At 37.6% G+C, this 21,637-nt stretch overlaps 1 protein-coding gene across 1 annotated transcript in view; it reads left to right on the top strand.

The window, feature by feature from the left end:
* The window catches only part of PGM2L1 (phosphoglucomutase 2 like 1), a 60,705-nt gene that overhangs the window by 12,683 nt on the left and 26,385 nt on the right, over nt 1–21,637 (top strand). The window contains exons 2-3 of the mRNA XM_055549077.1: nt 18,736–18,903; nt 21,281–21,387. Of these exons, the coding sequence (XP_055405052.1) occupies nt 18,736–18,903; nt 21,281–21,387 (275 nt within the window). The remainder of the gene's footprint in view (nt 1–18,735; nt 18,904–21,280; nt 21,388–21,637) is intronic.

Here is a 21,637-nt window from a genome sequence, read left to right as displayed (position 1 = left end):
TGACCCAGGGATCGAACCTGCATCTCCTGCATTGGCAGGTGGATTCTTTACCACTGAACCACCTGGGAAACCCCAAGAATCCTTTATGTTCCACCTGTTCATCACTTCCTCAACCCTCAACCTCTGGCAGCCACTGATCCTTTTAGTTTCCACAGTTTTCCCTTTTCCAGAATGTCATATAGTGGGAATCACACAGTATTTAGCCTTTTTAGATTGGCTTCTTTCACTTAGCAATATGCTCTTAAGTTTCCTCCATGTCTTTTCATGGCTTGAGAGCTCATTTCTTTTTATCACTGAATAATAGTCTATTGTCTGGGTGTACCATAACATTAAACAGTTTTTTTACTTTGTGATATCATGAATTATAGTGATTTTTGAGTGTTGATTCAACTGATAATCCTCAGATAAATACTACTTGGTCATAATGTATTATTCTTTTTATATATTTTGTTAAGGATCTTTTTGTATATTTGTTAGATTTTTGTATTAGGATTATGCTGCCCTTGTAAAATTAATTGAAATGTTCCCTGCTTTGTTTTCTGAAAACCTTTTTGTACAATGGTATTATTTTTTTCCTTAAATGTTTGATAGAATCTGCCACCTAACCCATCTGGGCCTGAAGCTTTTTGAGAACAAGTACAATTTCTTTAATAGATATTGGACTTTGGGGATTTTGTTTCATTAGTTTCAATTTTGGAAAATTAACTTTCCTCAGTTTATTTAGAGTTAATATTATACCACTAATATTGTAAGTTCTTGCAACAGTGTTGGCCCATTTTTTTATCATCAATACCACCTCCGTCCTTTATCATTTGTATCACTTTTTATAAAAGTGTTATAGTTTTTGCTTTAGTCAGTCCTCTGCATTTTAAAGACATTAAGAAGAAAAAACAGTCTGTTTATGTTTATCCAGCTTTCTACTATATCCAGTAATACTCTTCGTTCTTTCCCCAAAATTCAGGTTTCCAAATGATATCCCTCCCCTTCAACTTAAAGAATTTCCTTTAGCCTTTATTATAATACAGATTCACTGGCAATGAATTCTCTTAGTGTTCTTTATACATATGTTAGATTTCTTGGTATTGTCTTGGATACATCTCTGAGACTCTATTTATTTTTATCTTTTTCTCTCTGTATTTCAGAATAGATCATTTCTATTGATCTCTCTTCTAGTTCATGGACCCTTTCATCTCCATTCTGTTATTAAGACCATTCAGTGAATTTTTAATCTCAGATATTGTATTTTTCAGTTCTAAAATTTCCATCTGGTTCTTTTCTATAGTTTCTATTTCTTCTGTGAGATGCCTCATCTTTTCGTGCATTCCAAGAGCATTTTCCTTTAAGTCACTTATGATAGCTCTGCTAAAATCCTTGTTGGCTAATTCTAACATCTGGATATGTTAGAGTTGGTCACCACTAATTGTCTCTGCTCTTGAGAATGCATCGCGTTTCTCTAATTCTTCATTTGTCTGAAGAATTTGATGCAATTATGGATTGCATCATGGACATGATGAGTGTTATATTGTGGAGAGCCTGGAATCTGTTTTTCCTCTGGAGAGTGTTTATTTTGTTTATTTTAGTATGTAATTAACTTGGTTGAACTCAGACTATACATGCTGTTTCCTGAGAGGCTTCTTAAATCTCAATTTGTTTTTTTATCCTTAGCTGATTGTCTATCCCACACTTATGTAGTAGAGGAGTCAGCTAGAGTCTGGGACAGTTTATGTACAGAATGTGGGGTTCTCCCTTTCTAAATCTCTCCTTTCTTGGATGTGTACTCCAGTGGGCATGGTGGCCCTGAATCCTATGCGCTGTGTCTTCGGGCCATAAGGACCGTGGGATTTCCATTGGTATTTCAGCCACTGCACAAGGCTCTGACTACTGTCTACATAAAATGACTACATAAAATTAGGAAACTCATCTGTGCTGGTTCCTTCTCCTAAGTGTTAACTCCCTTTTAGAATCAAATCTATATTTATTCATTCTCTCGGACTTTAAGGTCTTGTGGATTTTGTTTTTCTTTCTTTGTTTTTTATTTGGTCTAAGAGGTTACAGTTGTTATCTGTGGGAAGGTCAGATATGGTTGGAATTTTCTTGGCCCATACAGGAAACAGGTGGTACATGATATTTTTTATGCCATTTAAAATTATTTCTGTTTGCTGGTATAGAGAAATACAGTTGTCTTTTGAACATTGACCTTGTATCAAAAAACTCTTACTATATTCTAGTAATTCTAAAAATTATTTATTCTCTTAGATTTTTTAATGTGCCCAATCATTTCATCTGCAAATTATGTGAGTTTTATTTCTTCTCTATTCTTGTACTTTTTGTCTGTTTTTCTTGCTTTATGGGTTTGACTAGGACTATAGGATTTTCTGTCTTGCCACCCCATCCCATCCTGCCTTCCTCCTTCTCATTCTCCTCCTCCTTATAGCTTGCCATTATCAGATTCAGGAAGTTCCTTTCTATTCCTTATGTGCTGAAAGTGGAAAGTTTAAACTTACTTATATATATCTTAGGGTTTTGTTCCCTAGAAGCAAAGAGGAATTTCTGTGCAAGTGATTTATAAAAGGAATGCTCTCAGGAGAAACCTATAAAGGAGTGAGGGAATCAGGATAGGGAAAGGAAAGAACTAAGCAATGATATAATTTCAGGTGAAGTTTAATTAATCAAGTTTAATCAGCTTGATTCTATGCTTTCTGGAGTGTTAATTGCACAGTAGAGTTATACTTCTGCACCAAATATCATTAGCTGTTGGCCATGAGGGAAAGGTGTGTATAACTCTCAGGTCTTTTGCATAAGCTGGTTCCAGTCCTCCCAAGGAAGTTCTCCAGAGAATGTTGCATGTGTGAACTCATAGCAGTAGTACCTATAGCTGCTAGAAATGGACACAACCATCCAGTTAAGAGGATCTCTGGAGAATCTTAATAGGATCGTAGCACACACATCCTGAGTTTTTCTATATTCCTTGTTTGCTAAGATTTTATCATATGTAGTAAGTGTTTTACTTTATTAGGTACTTTCTCTGTATCAGTTCAGATTGTCATTTGATTTTTCTTTTTAAACCTGTCAATGTTGTGGATAACCTTGATTAATTTTCAAATATTATACCAACACTATATTCTGGCATAAAAACACATTGTCATGATTTATTATTGTTTTTATATATTGCTGGATTTGGTTTGGTAGATTTTACTTAGGATTTTTGCACCTTTGTTCATTGGTGAGGTTAGACAATGGTTTTTTCTTTCTGATGTTGTCTGTTGTATCTACGTTAAGCTAGATACAAGAAAAGAATTGATGGGAGTACACTCTTTTATCTTCTCTGGAAGAGTTCTTTTAAGATTTGAATGATCTGTTTCTTAAATATACTTTGGAACTTGCCAATAAAGTCAACTGAGGCTGGAGCTCTCTTTGTGAGTACATTTTATGGTTTAATCTCTTGCATGTTTATAATTCTAATCATTTTTTTTCCTTGAACAAAATTGTCTATTTGTCTAAAATTTCAAATTAGAATTTTTGCCTTTTCCAGAAAAGTGGAATTTTGTATACCAGAGAGTGAAATTGCTGGATCATATGGGTTTTTTTGGTTTTTTTTTTAAGTTTTTTAAGGAACCTCCATACAGTTCTCCATCATGCCTGCACCAATTTACATTCCCACCAACAGTGTAGGAGGGTTCCCCTTTCTCCACATCCTTTTCAGAATTTATTACTTGAGAATTTTTTGGTGATGGCCATTCTGAATAGTGTGAGGTGATACTTCACTGTAGTTTTGATTTGCATTTCTCCGGTGTTTAGAGGTGTTGAGCATCTTTTCATGTGTCTGTTGGCCATCTGTACGTCTTCTTTGGAGAAATGTCTGTTGAGATCCTCTGCACACTTTTTTTTATTGCCTTTTTACTTGTTTTGATTACAAATATTTTTTCCTCAATTTGTCTTTTGGACCTATTTATGTAATTTTTATCATGCAGAACATAATTATAATTTTATTGACAGATAATACTTGGGAGATATGTCACACTTAACATTTTCTGTTTGTTGAACGTCTTAAAGTGTTTCTAATGTTTGTCCAGTTTTTTGGTTTTTTTTTTGAGAAATAATCTATATACATCACTGTATAAGTTTAAGGTGTACAGAACTTCCCTGGTGGACCAGTGGTTGAGTCCATGCTTCCACTACAGGGGGCACAGGTTTAATCCTTGGTTGGGGAACTAAAATCCCACATGTCTCACAGTGATATATGGCATGATGGTTTGATTTACATGTATTGTGAAATGATTACCACAGTAGGTTTAGTTAACATCCATCATCTCATATAGATAAAATAGAGTATTTCTGATTTTTTAAAAGCTACTTTAAATAATGCTGAGAGCACTGTTTTGCATATAGCTTTTCCCCTCTGGTTTATTTCTGTAGCATATGTAAAGATGACATATACATGAGATAGACCTATTTAATTTTTGACCATAGACCATTAGTCAGACCATAATTGTAGCATGATTTCAGAAGAATATGAAAATTGGGCTTTATTAAAAAAGAAAAAAATCCATCTTATTGTTTCCTTTGTTGATAGTTTTCATTCTGATGGGAAAGTTTTTCCTAATTATTGGTAGTATTTTTACTACTAAGGCAATGGCACCCCACTCCAGTACTCTTGCCTGGAAAATCCCATGGATGGAAGAGCCTGGTAGGTTGCAGTCCAGGGGGTCGCTAAGAGTCAGACACAACTGAGTGACTTCACTTTCACTTTTCACTTTCATGCATTGGAGAAGGAAATGGCAACCCACTCCAGTGTTCTTGCCTGGAGAATCCCAGGGATGGGGGAGCCTGGTGGGCTGCCGTCTCAGGGGTCGCACAGAGTCAGACACGACTGAAGCGACTTAGCAGCAGTAGCTTAAGTAACTTAAACATCAGGCCATGAATCTTTTTCTGGTACAAACTGAATTAAGTATAGTTATAGAATCTCAATTGACAGGATTCTAGATGTTTAAGTAACTTAAACATCAGGCCATGAATCTTTTTCTGGTACAAACTGAATTAAATATAGTTATAGAATCTCAATTGACAGGATTCTAGATATCATCTTGTTTAAGCTCCTGCTCAGAATTAAAATGTCTAAAATATCCCATAGGTAACTTCATTGTCAGAATATCCCTGGTATAGGGGACTCTTGTCTCACTTGGGAGCTAGATTCTAAACTCAATAAATAATGAAAATTTCGTAAAGTAAAAATTACTCTTGGAAAACTCTTAAATTGCCTATGAACTATAGAATATGTGACTTCAAGTATCTATCTTTATACAGTAATATATAATAATAATAATGTATATAGTAGTTTGGACTTCCCTGGTGGCTCAGTGGTAAAGAATCCACCTGCCAGTGCAGGAGACACAGGTTTGATCCCTGGGTTGGGAAGATCCCCTGGAGAAAGGAATGGCAACCTGCTCCACTTGCCTGTGTAATGCCATGGAGAGAGGAACCTGGTGGGCTACAGTCCATGGGGTTGCAAAAGAGCTGGACATGACTGAGCGACTAAACAACAATATATTCACTATATATAATGGAGCACATGCACAAAATGTAATTTTTAGCAATACTTTTGGAGGTAGGGCTAAGTACATACAGTTGACTATGTGTAAGATAAGTGTATATGAAACTAATGTAGTACAATATTGTATAGTAGAAGGATTTCTGGGTCTAATAATGGCTTCCCTGGTAGCTCAGCTGGTAAAGAATCCGCCTGCAATGAAGGAGACCTGGGTTCAATCCCTAGGTTGGGAAGATCCCCTGGAGCAAGGGATAACTACCCACCAGTATTCTGGCCTGGAGAAACCATGGACTATGACAGAGCCAGACATCCTGGAATGTGAAGTCAAGTGGGCCTTAGGAAGCATCACTATGAACAAAGCTAGTGGAGGTGATGGAATTTCAGATCCCAAAAGATGATGCTGTGAAAGTGCTGCACTCAATATGCAAGCAAATCTGGAAAACTCAGCAGTGGCCATAGGACTGGAAAAGGTCAGTTTTCATTCTAATTCCAAAGAAAGGCAATGCCAAAGAATGTTCAAACTACTGCACAATTGGACTCATCTAACACACTAGTAAAGTAATGCCCAAAATTCTCCAAGGCAGGCTTCAACACTGTATGACCCATGAACTTCCCGATGTTCAAGCTGGATCTAGAGAAGGCAGAGGAACCAGAGATCAAATTGCCAACATCCGTTGGATCATCGAAAAAGTGAGAGTTCCAGAAAAACATTTACTTCTGATTTATTGACTACACCAAAGCCTTTGACTGTGTGGATCACAACAAACTGTGGAAAATTCTTAAAGAGATGGCAATACCAGACCACCTGACCTGCTTCCTGAGAAACATGTATGTAGTTCAGGAAGCAACATTTAGAACTGGACATGGAACAACAGACTGGTTCCAAATCTGGAAAGGAGTACATCAAGGCTGTATGTTGTCACTCTGCTTATTTTACTTATATGCAGCCTACATCATGAGAAACACTGGGCTGGATGAAGCACAAGCTGGAATCGAGAGTGCCGGGAGAAATATCAATTACCTCAGATATGCAGATGACACCACACTTATGGCAGAAAGTGAAGAACTAAAGAGATTCTTGATGAAAGTGAAAGAGGAGATTGAAAAAGTTGGCTTAAAACTCAACATTCAGAAAACGAAGATCATGGCATCTGGTCACATCATTTCATGGCAAATAGATGGGAAAACAATGGAAACAGTAACAGGCTTTATTTTTGGGGGCTCCAAAATCACTGCAAATGTTGATTTCAGCCATGAAATTAAAAGATGCTTGCTCTTTGGAAGAAAAGCTATGACCAACCTAGATAGCATATTAAAAAGCAGAGACATTACTTTACCAACAAAGGTCCATCTAGTCAAAGCTATAGTTTTTCCAGTAGTCATGTTTGGATGTGAGAGTTGGATTATAAAGAAAGCTGAGTGCCGAAGAATTGATGCTTTTGAACTGTGGTGTTGGAGAAGACTCTTGAGAGTCCCTTGGACTGCAAGGACATCCAACCAGTCCATCCTAAAGGAAATTAGTCCTGAATATTCATTGGAAGGACTGAGGCTGAAGCTGAAACTCCAATACTTTGGCCACTTGATGGAAGAACTGACTCACTGGAAAATACCCTAATGCTGGGAAAGATTGAAAGCAGGAGAAGGGGACGACAGAGGATGAGATGGTTGGATGGCATCACCGACTCGACGGACACGAGTTTGAATAGGCTCCGGGAGTTGGTTATTTACAGGGAAGTCTGGCATCCTGCAGTCCATGGGGGTCACAAAGAGTCAGATGACTGAGTGACTACACTAAGTATATTCCCTGTATGAAAGATTGTATTTTTCATATATATTTTTTCCATCCATATGTATGAAATGTTATGTTGCTTTGTATCATTTTTTGGTATCCTATGCATTTTTATTTTTTGTAGCATATATACATATCCCATCTAACATGCTGTACATTCGGTGCACCTTATTTGAAAGGTAGGATCTTTAGTTCTTCACCTGACACCTGGGGAGACTTTTGTAACTGTCTCCAGAAATACAGAACAGTGGAAGTGAAGCTTCCTGACTTTCTTCTTTTGTTGTTGTTTTTTAATATTTACTATTTATTTATTTGGCCTTCCCAGGTGGCACTAGTGGTAAAGAACTCACCTGCTGACACAAGAGACACAAGGGTTCAATCCCTGGGTCAGGAAGATTCCCCTGGAGAAGGAAGTGGCAACCCACTCCAGCATTCTTGCCTAGAAAATTCCGTGGACAGAGGAGCCTGGTGGGTTAGCGTCCGTGGGGTCGCAAAGAGTCAGACATGACTGAGTGACTGAGCACAGCACATTTATTTATTTGGCTTCACCTGATTTGTAGCTGTAGCATGTGGGATCTTTAGTCGCAGAATGAGAACTCTTAGTTGCAGCTTGTGGGATCTAGTTCCCCGACCAGGGGTTGAACCCAGGCCCCCTGCATTGGAAGTGTGGAGTCTTAGCCACTGGAGCACCAGGGAAGTCCTTAAAGCTTCCAAGGCTAGATCATGAAAGGTAATGTAACTTCCCCCTGGCTTGCTTGTTCTTGAGATACTTGCCCTTGGAGCCATGTCACATATAGTGACCACTATAAATATGCAGTTGACAGCCCCAGCTAGCCCCATCCTGGCTCTGCCCTTTCTAATTCATGACCCACAGAAACTATGAGAAATAAATGACTATTGATTAAGCCACTAAGTTTGGAGTGGTTTGTTATCCCTGCCATTGTAATTATTATACCCTCCCTTCCCAGCACTGGGCTTACAATTTTGAAAACTCTTAATAAAAATTTCTAAGTGAAAAATGGTATCTTATTTCAATTTTTATTTCCTTGATTACTGGGAAGAAGCTATTGGGTAGGGAGATAATAGTTGGCATGCTAGCTATAGATATAATTTCAAACTTAATAAATAAGTCTAATGCTGAAGTCATTATTTCTCTACCCTCAACTTGATCTTCATCCTTTTCTCTCCAATTTATACTCATATTTCAGTTCAGATATTACTTCTTCCACTTAGCTTTCCCTGGCTCTGCTCTCTATCTTTCAATCCATTCTGGGTTAGAGGCTTATCTTATGTGCTCCTATAGAACCCTGTTACTTACTCCTATTTTAGTACTTTTTATATTTGATGTGGTAATTGCCCTTTTACTTATTGTTATGCTTCAGTAAATCTTGAGCTTTACAAAAGCACTATCTTCTTGTTCCCTATAGCATTTGCTGTGCCTAGCATACAGTGTGGAGAAGGAAATGGCAGCCCACTCCAGTGTTCTTGCCTGGAGAATCCCAGGGACGGGGGAGCCTGGTGGGCTGCCGTCTATGGGGTTGCACAGAGTCGGACACGACTGAAGCGACTTAGCAGCAGCAGCAGCAGCATATAGTGTGTGCTTAAAAAGGAGATATTTTTAATTAATTCAACAAACATTTGAGTGTCTACTGTGTACCAGGTTCTGTTCTTGATAGTTAAAATACATTAATAATTAAAACAAAGTAATATTTTGATTGATCACAAGTAATATATATTTGTGATTTAATTTAACCTCAAAGATAACATGAAATTAATTTTCCAAAGGCCTTTATCTTAAAAAATATATCCACTTAATTAGAAAATTCGTTTCAGTTGGGAATTCTATTTGATTGCATGGTTACTTAAACCTGTTCTAATATTCTCTTTCTCTAATATTTATGTTCCCTGTCACTATTTATGATTCTGAGTCAACACATCTTCTGTGTACAAGGTACAAGTTAGCTACTGTGGGAGATACAAGGTTGTTGAAAATATGGTCACTGCTATCAACTATGAAGGTACCACCATTATGTAGTTGGGCTTCCCTGGTGGTAAAGAATCCACCTGCCAATGTAGGAGACCTGTGTTCATCTCTAGGATGGGGAGATTCCCCTGGAGAAAGAAATGGCAACCCACTCCAGTATTCCTGCCTGGGAAATCCCATGGACAGAGGAGCCTGGCAGGCTACAGTCCATGGGGTGGCAAAAAGCTGGACTCAGCTTAGCAACTGAGTACATGCCACCATTATGTAAGTGAGTACTCTTTTTAAGGAAATTTCTACTATGATCTGTTAACTTTTATTTTAATTCTTTGAGTGACATTGCAGTTGGGATTGTAGCAAAAATATAAGCATAGTTATTTTCCCCATAATGTTTGCAAAATAAAGACTTGGATGAATGTTGATTTAATGTATTAATGGCAAGAAGAATGCTTAGATAGGTAGTAGGAGGAGAAATGATAGGGGATGAATTCAGTGTATTGAAAAACTATTTTATTGGGAGTCAAGAAGGCTCAACCTTATTTCACATCAGGACACAACCATCACCTACTGTATTAGGGTACAGTCAAAGCTGTGTAGCAAAGACTATGCAATGTAATGGCTCAAAGCAGAAGATAATTTCTTTCATACCCTTCAGAGGTCAGTGACTGACCAGGGCTGGTGGAGGGGACCTGTGCCATCCTCAAAATGTGACTGCCACTACTGATCCAAAATGGCTTCAACCTATGGGAAGAAGAATAAGATTTAGGAGAGTGTACACTTAATCCTTTTCAGGGAAAGACCTGAAAATGGAACATATCATTCCCACTTTCATGTCATTGGTCAGAGTTTAGTCACATGGTCACACTTATCTGTAAAGTAGACTGAATAGCCCTTAGCCAGGCTGCTGTGTAAGTACCCAACTGTATGATTAAAGGAGAGAGAAATATTGGGAGACATCTAGCAGTTGGGTGCTATTACCAATCTGGGATCCTCAGATTCCTGACTTAACTGTCAACCTTGTAAAACACCTTGGGGAACTTATATATGTGTCTGCTTATCATCCATTTGAAATACTAAGTTCTTTTTATTTTTGATTGAAATTAGGAGTGTATATGGTAGTACTTGAGGAGGGCATGACATTCCCACTCCAGTATTCTTGCCTGGAGAATCCCCATGGAGAGAAGAGCCTGTCGGGCTATAATCCATGTGGTCGCAAAGAGTCAGACACGACTGAGCAACTAAGCACATGGTAGTACTTAAGATATGTTTAATTTTTAGCAATTGGCAATTGTCCTTGATTTAAATTTTGTAAATAAACTGATGTATTTTGTTGGACAAAAATATTTCCAAGTATGAACTTCATTGGAGAAATAATTAGAGAGCAATGAAGAAGTTAAACTGTTGACTAGATTCCAAAGTGAATCTACAATCAAAATGTTAGAGTTTGAAAGGATCTTTTCTTCTTTTTTTTTAAAAAAAAATGCATATAGAGAAGCTATATACCAGAATGAGGTCTTTTCAGATTAAATTCCAACCCGTTTTCAGATTAAATTTCAACCCCTAAATTGTACTGATGAGCTTCAGAGAGAAGTGTTCAGAGAGAGACCTGTCCGAGGGCTCATAGTTTATTCGATAAAAGAGACTGAGTAAAGAACTCAAGGCTTCTAAGTTTTAATCTGTTAAAGAAACTGACAACAATATGGAAAGAGTAAGCTCAGCCAGGATACTGCATAAGCCCTGAAGATACAGACTGAAGTAATTTCTTTCAGTCTACCACCAAAAAAAAGTTTTGAGTGGTATGTGATATTTCTCTGTGAATACTAAACTAGGGCAGGTTAGCTGTAGTAGCAAATACTCCAAAATTTGTTGCCATATTTGTGAGGTAGGAGGTAGAGGGCAATTTTGTTCTGTGAACCACCTATTCCATCTTGATGCTACATACTCCTATAAGTCCTTGGAGCCCTCTCTCTTTTGTGGGTTGATGGGGAAAGAGAGGATGGGGAGGGGGCAGAGGTGGCTGGTGGTAAGGGAGTGTTTAATGGCCTGGATTGACACACATCTCTTTTACTCAGTTCTATTGACCAAAACTCTGTCACATGATCTCATGTAACTCTAAGGGAGGCTGGAAGATATATTCTATCTGTGTGCCCAGGAAGAAGAGCAGAACATCATTCCTATTTCTTACAAGAGAGGATACTAGAGTAAAATTATCTGTTCAAAGTACTAGTAATAGATGCTACTGACTGGAGATTTAATATAGTCCCTCACATGATCTCTTACTGTAGAGCTTGAAAAGATAATCTAAAAAGCTATAACACTCTACTGAGAATATAAGGTCTAGGAGGAGGTCAAGTGATTTGTTCCAGATTATCTAGCTAACCAATTGCAGACTCAAGATCAGAACCACTCTTCCTAGAATCATAAGGTCTGTGGTCTCTTCATTACCCTGCAATGACCTCCTGAACTAGTTGACCAACAGTTGGGTTCTTCATTTGTCAAAAAAGGTGAGATGTATCAGAATAAATAAAACTGACTATTTGAAATGTTTTATTTTGATTACCTTATGTGAGAAATATTTTTATTTAAACCTTTATAGAGATATATATTCCTATGTCACTGAATAGTCAACTTCAATTAAGTGTATATGCTTTGTGATTAAAAAAAAAACAAAACCCAAGAGTTAAAAAAAAGACTGTTTATGTAATCTTAAGCTTTGAAATAAACTGATTGTTTTTATATTTCACACTAATCTTGGCATAATCAATATTATACTTAAATGGTAACAATGTATTTTTTAAATTTATTTTCTACTTTTGGAGTAGTTAGCATCTTTATTTACTGGATATGATTTTTATATTCATTTAGTGATTATTATTCAGATTTTATTGTCAGTTATGTTATTAAGTAAATATCATTTTTTATGACAAGTGTAGTCATTCAAGTTTTTTCCTAAACCAATTTAGTTTACATTTATTTCCATAATTTTTTTAAGATGGAGAAATTAAATTTAGAATTAAACCAAGATTAAAGGGAAAAAAATTATTGCTTTAACAAGAGTGTATTTTGGACTCAGTCAGGAAGCATCTGGTTTGGAAAACACGTTCTGCTTCAGGCCACTACACTTGGATCTCCAAGCTGGCTGACCCTCAGAAGTAAATGTCAGTTACAATAACCCTTGAGATTTTCAGATTGCAGTTTCCTATTTTAACTTGTCTAGAAATAAACTAGAAAAAAAATAAATTTTTTTTCTCTGTAGTTAATATAAAACTGATGTTTACTGTATAGACAGTCATCTCTATCAGAAACATTTAAAAGTGTTATTTACAGTTTTGTAATTTTAGATATATTTGAGTTACTAAAAAATCAATTTTATATATTGTCTCCTATTTAGATGCTTAACAATATTTTTTTAATTTATTTATTTTAATTGGAGGCTAATTACTTTACAATATTGTATTGGTTTTGCCATACATCAACATGAATCCGCCACGGGTGTACACGTGTTCCCAATCCTGAACCCCCCTCCCACCACCCTCCCCATAGCATCCTTCTGGGTCATCCCAGTACACCAGCCCCAAGCATCCTGTATCCTGCATCAAACCTGGACTGGCAACTCGTTTCTTATATGATATTATACATGTTTCAATGCCATTCTCCCAAATCATCCCACCCTCGCCCTCTCCCACAGAGTCCAAAAGACCGTTCTATATGTCTGTGTCTCTTTTGCTGTCTCACATACAGGGTTATCATTACCATCTTTCTAAAATCTATGTATATGCGTTAGTATACTGTATTGGTGTTTTTCTTTCTGGCTTACTTCACTCTGTATAATCGGCTTCAGTTTCATCCACCTCATTAGAACTGATTCAAATGTGTTCTTTTTAATGGCTGAGTAATAATCCAGTGTGTATATGTACCACAGTTTTCTTATCCATTCATTTGCTGATGGACATCTAGGTTGCTTCCATGTCCTGGCTATTATAAACAGTGCTGCGATGAACATTGGGGTACACATGTCTCTTTCAATTCTGGTTTCCTCGGTGTGTATGCCCAGAAGTGGGATTGCTGGGTCTTAAGGCAGTTCTATTTCCAGTTTTTTAAAGAATCTCCACACTGTTCTCCATAGTGGCTGTACTAGTTTGCATCCCCACCAACAGTGTAAGAGGGTTCCCTTTTCTCTACACCCTCTCCAGCATTTATTGCTTGTAGACTTTTGGATCACAGCCATTCTGACTGGCATGAAATGGTACCTAATTTGGAATTGTTAATATATCTATTCTTTCTTCAAATTACAGGCTTCCTAAGAACCAAGAATTAGGTTAGAACTGATTGTGATATATAACAGAAAATACTTTTAGGCTTTATTCTAGTAGTTGTGCAATTAAATATTAGGAAGTGCACTCAGTAACCTAATAGCATTAATGTCTGGTGATCGTTTTTATATTTATATAGCTATAATAAAAAGGAATATTGTTTGCTTTGTAGCTGGAGTTAATTATTGTTAGAAGTATTATTAACCTGCCTTACATAATTATTTTGTTTATAGTGAAATGGTACAGGCTTTAAAAATAGAGGAAAAGAATAGAATGGGAATGACTAGCGATCTCTTCAAGAAAATTAGAGATACCAAGGGGACATTTCATGCAAAGATGGGCTCGATTAAGGACAGAAATGGTATGGACCTAACAGAAGCAGAAGATACTAAGAAGAGGTGGCAAGAATACACAGAAGAACTATACAAAAAAGATCTTCATGACCCAGATAACCACGATGGTGTGATCACTCACCTCGAGCCAGACATCCTGGAATGCAAAATCAAGTGGGCTTTAGGAAGCATTACTATGAACAAAACTAGTGGAGGTGATGGAATTCCAGTTGAGCTATTTCAAATCCTAAAAGGTGATGCTGTGAAAGTGTTGCACTCAATATGCCAGCAAATTTGGAAAACTCAGCAGTGGCCACAGGACTGGAAAAAGTTTTCATTCCAATCCCAAAGAAAGGCAATGCCAAAGTATACTCAAACTACCACACAATTGCACTCATCTCACACGGTAGAAATGTAATGCTCAAAATTCTCCAAGCCAGGCTTCAGCAATATGTGAACCGTGAACTTCCAGATGTTCAAGCTGGATTTAGAAAAGGCAGAAGAACCAGAGATAAAATTGCCAACATCTGCTGGATCATCGAAAAAGCAAGAGAGTTCCAGAAAAACATCTCTTTTATTGACTATGCCAAAGCCTTTGACTGTGTGGATCACAACAAACTGTGGAAAATTCTTAAAGAGATGGCAATACCATACCACCTGACCTGCCTCTTGAGAAATCTGTATGCAGGTCAGGAAGCAACAGTTAGAACTGGACATGGAACAACAGACTGGTTCCACATCGGAAAAGGAGTACATCAAGGCTGTATATTGTCACCCTGCTTATTTAACTTCTGTTCAGTTCAGTTCAGTCACTCAGTCATGTCCGACTCTTTGCGACCCCATGAACCGCAGCACGCCAGGCCTCCCTGTCCATCACCAACTCCCGGTGTCCACCCAAACCCATGTCCATTGTGTCAGTGATGCCATCCAACCATCTCATCCTCTGTCATCCCCTTCTCCTGCCCTCAATCTTTCCCAGCATCAGGGTCTTTTCAAATGAGTCAGCTCTCCGCATGAAGTGGCCAAAGTATTGGAGTTTCAGCTTCAACATCAATCCCTCCAGTGAACACCCAGGATTGATCTCCTTTAGGATGGACTGGTTGGATCTCCTTGCTGTCCAAGGGACTCTCAAGAGTCTTCTCCAACACCACAGTTCAAAAGCATCAATTCTTTGGCGTTCAACTTTCTTTGTAGTCCAACTCTCACATCCATACATGACCACTGGAAAAACCATAGCCTTGACTAGATGGACTTTTGTTGGCAAAGTAATGTCTCTGCTTTTTAATATGCTGTCTAGGTTGGTCATAACTTTCCTTCCAAGGAGCAAGCATCTTTTAATTTCATGGGTGCAGTCACCATCTGCAGTGATTTTGGAGCCCAGAAAAAGAAAGTCTGACACTGTTTCCACTGTTTCCCCATCTATTTGCCATGAAGTGATGGGACTGGATGCAGAGCACATCATGAGAAATGCTGGGCTGGATGAAGCACAAGCTGGAATCAAGATTGCTGGGAGAAATATCAATAACCTCAGATATGCAGATGACACCACCCTAATGGTAGAAAGCGAAGAACTAAAGAGCCTGTTGATGAAAGTGAAAGAGGAGAGTGAAAAAGTTGGCTTAAAACCTATTCAGAAAACTAAGATCATGGCATCTGGTCCCATCACTTCATGGCAAATAGATGGGGAAACAATGGGAACAGTGACAGACTTTATTTTGGGGGGCTCCAAAATCACTGCAGATGGTGACTGCAGCCATGAAATTAAAAGACACTTGCTCCTTGGAAGAAAAGCTATGACCAACCTAGACAGCATATTAAAAAGCAGAAACATTACTTTACTGACAAAGGTCTGTCTAGTCAAAGCTATGTTTTTTCCAGTGGTCATGTATGGATGTGAGAGTTGGACTATAAAGAAAGCTGAGCACCAAAGAATTGATGCTTTTGATCTGTGGTGTTGGAGAAGACTCTTGAGAGTTCCTTGGACTGCAAGGAGAGCCAACCAGTCCATCCTAAAGGAAATCAGTCCTGAATATTCATTGGAAGGACTGATGCTGAAGCTGAAACGCCAATACTTGGCCACCTGATGCAAAGAACCAACTCAGAAAAGACCCTGATGCTGAGAAAGATTGAAGGTGGGAGGAAAAGGGGATGACAGAGGATGAGATGGTTGGATGACATCACTGACTCAATGGATACTAGTTTGAGTAGGCTCCGGGAGTTGGTGATGGACAGGGAGGCCTGGCGTCCTGCAGTCCATGGGGTCACAGAGTCAGACACGACTGAGCAACTCAATTGAATTGAACAGGCTTTAGAACCGGATCAACCTGGATTCAGATCCTGTCTAGACCGGCAAAATTAGCTCAGTGGTACGAGTCTCCTCTAAATCTTAATCTCTTCATCAATATGATGATAATAATACTACTAGCAGTAAGATACTGCAATGAACATTCTTGTATGAATGAATCTTGTTCATTTGAACATATTACTGTGGACAGAGAAATCTATGGGCCAAAAGGCATACGCAGTTTGATATTGATAATTGCTGCAAAATTCTCTCTAAAAAGACTATCCTAATTTCAGTGTAACTAACTGTATGATACTGCCTTATACCCTGTATAGTACTGGAGTTTTTCAGTCTTTTCATTTTTGTATTTCTTATGCCTATTTTTAAATGTTAATCCTCTTCAAATCTCTTTGACCTCTGTATCAAATTTGGTGGTGTAATACAGACATTGGAATAATATGTAGTAGCCCAGATAATTTTACTGTTTAGATTTTTCTCTTCATAGCTATTCATATTTTAATAGTAACTCTGTATTTGTTAGTTTGTGCCATTTATGAAATAGAAACTGTTTAAGTCAAGGCATGCTCACACTCTCTCTCTATATATATATACATATATGTATATAGACATACATTTTTATCATCCATCTAGTTTAAATATTATAATTTCAGTTAATCAAAATTTCCATGTCTTCTCATTAGTTTTTGGCATGTATCCCAATAACTTTAATTTTCACTATTACTAGAAGACATTTTTGTTTAAATTATGTATTAACATGATTTTATTTCTCTGTAAGTGCAAATATACTCTAGTATCTTCCATATGTCTTGGCTTATCATTCTGAATATTCATTATCATTGTATAGATTGTAGATATAGACCGTCTAAGAAGTTAGTTGGAGAAGGCAATGGCACCCCACTCCAGTACTCTTGCCTGGAAAATCCCATGGATGGAGGAACCTGGTAGGCTGCAGTCCATGGGGTTGCTAAGAGTCAGACATGACTGAGCAAATTCACTTTCACTTTTCACTTTCATGCATTGGGAGAGGGAAATGGCAACCCACTCCAGTGTTCTTGCCTGGAGAATCCCAGGGATGGGGGAGCCTGGTGGGCTGCCGTCTATGGGGTCACACAGAGTCGGACACGACTGAAGCGACTTAGCAGCAGCAGCAGCAGCAGCAAGAAGTTAGTAGGGACTAAATCCATAGTATGTATGGTAATGGAAGAGAGAAGTTATGGTTTACCTTATTTTTTTATTTTTGACTCTTTCTCCTAAAATAAAATACTGGAAAATTCCATTTAAGTTTTATTCTTATTTATAATTGCATTTCAATTCAAAACTTGCTACTCACTTGTGAAGCACTATTTTCAGTTATAGGCATCCTTAGCTTTATGAAAATAACTTGAAGTATGTGCTAATGAAATAGGAATCCTAAAATGAAGATGTTGGCAAGTCTTGCTTCACAAGCCAAGTTTGAACTGAATTTTTATTCTCATTCTTAATCAAGTCCACATTTAAACTTAAGACCTTTTTATGGTCAGTTTTTGCTATAGATAAATTGAACAGTTTTCTGTGATTTTAAAGAGCAGTAAGGCTTATCTGCACGGAGAAGGCAATGGCATCCCACTCCAGTGTTCTTGCCTGGAGAATCCCAGGGACAGGGGACCCTGGTGGGGTCACACAGAGTTGGACACGACTGAAGTGATTTAGCAGCAGCAGCAAGGCTTATCTGCGACTTCCCAGTTGGTGCAGTGATAAAGAATCCACCTGCCAATGCAGGAAATGCAAGAGACACAGGTTCAGTCTCTGGGTGGCGAAGATCCCCTGGAGGAATAAATGGCAACCCACTCCAGTATTCTTGCCTGGAAAACCCCATGGACAGAGGAGCCTGGCAGGGTATAGTCTATGTGGTGTCAAAGAGTCGGACATGACTGAGAACACACACACGCATGCACACACTCACACACACAAGGCTTATCTGATCATTTTGAATTATAGATGTTTAGGAAGTATTTAATAGGCATGTTGTGATAACATTTATTTAATAGCTCCCACATTTCTTTTAAAACTGAACATAGTAATAATTGATGTCATTCTTGACTAAGTTTTATTTTGGGTCCATAGCTCTTAAGGTTGTCAGTTTGTTAAAAATTTCTTAAATATAGTATTTTTAAAATATGATTAGAGATATATAAACCACCCTTAATAGGGTGTGGCCACTCTGGGGACTCAGTAAATAGCAGGTGTTTTTTTATTACTGTTGTTGTTGTTCAGTTGCTCAGTCATGTCCAACTCTTTGAGACCCCATGGACTGCAGCATGCCAGGCTTCCCTATATACTAATATTATTAAGTAGCATTGTGGAATTTATAGTGAATGCAGAACCTTGTAACATATGAATAAAACTTATTGGCTCCTCAGAAGGGCTTCCTATTAGGACTGTACTTGTGATTCTGATTAAGTTTTAATGCATCTTTTTTTTTTAATAGAACCCGAAAACAAAAGAGCAAATTGAAAATCTGTTAAGGAATGGGATGAACAAGGAGCTGCGAGATAGGCTTTGTTGCCGAATGACTTTTGGAACTGCAGGACTTCGTTCTGCTATGGGGGCAGGATTTTGCTATATTAATGATCTTACAGTAATACAGTCAACACAGGTAAGTATTATTATTATATGTGTACTTTTATCACTGTTTTTTGCTTTATAAATTAGGTTTTTTAAAAAAAATAGTAAAAAAAGCTCTATATCCAGCAAGATACTTTCTTACAAATAAAAAATGTTATATAAATTCTGATCTTTGGTCTTACACAAGACTCATCTTAGAGGTCATGTGCGTAGGGTCACAGGCTGATGTTCTGGTTATTTTGGTTGCCATCGTCAACTTCCTGACAGTATTACTTCACATTTCAAACCAGGAAATGGTTATTGACATTTTCATTTAATACAAAGAAGCAAACTTAGATAGAAGGTGATCTATTTTGGCATGTGGCCACTGATAAAGGTTAACCAGAGTATTTGGAAATTTTAATTGAAAATATTTCCCTTTAACATGGCTTTCCGTATAATTTGAGAGTTAAGACAGTGTTGATATGATTCAATTTGTTTTATTTCTCCCCATTTTTATGCAATTTATTCTAGAAACAATTCTCTTTCCAGTGAATCATCTTTAACTGTTTCAGGGAACTCCACTTTGGAGACCAAAATACATTTGCTGCTAAGTCACATCAGTCGTGTCTGACTCTGTGCGACCCCATAGACGGCAGCCCACCAGGCTCCCCCATCCCTGGGATTCTCCAGGCAAGAACACTGGAGTGGGTTGCCATTTCCCTCTCCAGTGCATGAAAGTGAAAAGTGAAAGTGAAGTCGCTCAGTCGTGTCCAACTCTTCGCGACCCCATGGACTGTAGCCTACCAGGCTCCTCCACCCATGGGACTTCCCAGGCAAGAGTACTGGAGTGGTGTGCCATTGCCTTCTCCAAAAAATAGTCCTAAACTACAGAATTGCTCAGTAGATATAATTCTAATCAATACTGGCAAACAATATTCTTATTCTGAAGAAATTCTCTAAATTCAATGGCTAATGCAGGGATTTGGGAACAAACAATGACAAGATGACTGAATAGTGGGATACTTGCTAGCTCCTGTCCCCATCCCCTTTCTTTTCCTGGTTCAGAAATGCTTCAGTTAGATCTTTTTTATATGTTGGGCTTCCTCATAAGATTTCATTTTGACTGAAGATTCCTTGACTTTACAAAAAGGAGTGGAGGAGGTGTTTGAAAATCAATTTCTACAGAAGTGCAAATTTTTACAGGAAATGAGATTCCAATATGTGAAGTAGAAAAGCCAGATTGAATCTGATTCTTAAACTCTAGCTTTTTTTCAGAACCTAGGTATAGTGGAATAAGATAAGATGGATTTTTACACCAAAGTATGAGATTCTGTGAGATTTTAGGATAGCATCATCATTAAAAATAAATAAGTTGGTCAATTTGGGCTGTATTGCATGTGTGAGTGCACGTGCACACACAGACATACTCACTCATAAGGAGTAGGTTGGGAAGAAGAATTATACTTGAAAGAACTGTGAAAGAAGGGTCCAGAAGTCACTGGGACGTCATTTGGTACTGGCACCATAGTAACTTGGCAGTGCCTGCCATATCATAGGTCTTCATTAAATTAGTACAACATTGTGAATGAATGGCCTTGGGCAAGTCATTAAATGAGCTTCAATCTTATTTTGTCTCCTCTTTTTTGGAAGAAATGGACAAAACTAAAACTGGTATCTGCATTTCTTTCTTTTCAGGGTTATTGCGAGGATTAAATGTGGCAACATTCGAGAAATTCATTTTAAAAGTGTTAGTTTTGTATAGTTGAAAGTGTTTATTAAAGTTAGCAAATCATTCATAAAATAGTTAAATGGCTTTGGCTTATTGTGGTATTTTCAATATTAAATGCTTTATTCCACTTTTTGTCCCCTTTGGTGCAAATTTTCCTTGTTTATAAGATTTTCTTTGTGATTTTAAAACTAAGGAATGGGATCAGCCATCTTAAGAAATATTCTAATGAAGGTTTATATTGCTGATTTAAAATGTTTATGTCATAAATAGATCAACTCTTATGGTTAGCTTCAGTCTTATGATTTAGTAAGACCTAAAATGGTCAAACTTCCATTCTCTAGAGCCTTAATGCAAACAGCAATTTCTTTTGGTTCTTCGAACAGATTTTCTTTTTTAGCATACTGACTTTCATGTCCCATCATTTTTTCCCTAATGTTTTATGCATTATATTATATTTAACAGTTTCTTGATATTTCTGTGTATCAAATGTGTCCAAAACTTCAGGAAACGGGTGTTTGTCATCTCACATTTGAGGATTGAAGATTGTTGCTCTCATGGTGGTGAACACGGGCAAAATGAGGAGGCCAGTTCCCTGGGAGCCAATTAGCTGCACACCACACATAAAAAGCATAGACTTTAAGTCACTGAAAATGCAGGCATTACTCAGGAATTAATCTTTTCTGTTTATCTGCTTCAGGGGATGTACAAATACCTTGAGAGATGTTTCTCAGACTTCAAGCAAAGAGGCTTTGTAGTTGGGTATGACACGCGGGGTCAAGTAACTAGCAGCTGCAGCAGCCAGAGGTACAGTATTAATTGTTTCAGAGATTAAGCTGGATTGGAATAAAATCTGAAAAAAAATTTTATGCCCAGTAATAGGAGTTCTGAAACAGGAAACTGTCCAAAAAATGTGATCACATGCTGGTGTTTATTTAGAGCTGAAACATAAGCATTTCAAAGATATGGTTTTTACAGAAAAGAGTAAATTTTTAAATATTTAAAGTTAGTATTTAGAATGACATCGTAGATTATCTTATGATTTTATTATTTTGGC

The sequence above is a fragment of the Bubalus kerabau genome, chromosome 15, assembly GCF_029407905.1.
Source record: "Bubalus kerabau isolate K-KA32 ecotype Philippines breed swamp buffalo chromosome 15, PCC_UOA_SB_1v2, whole genome shotgun sequence".
Lineage (NCBI taxonomy): Eukaryota > Metazoa > Chordata > Mammalia > Artiodactyla > Bovidae > Bubalus > Bubalus kerabau.
Note: the sequence above shows the minus strand (reverse complement) of the source record. Positions and strands in the feature narration are given on the sequence as shown.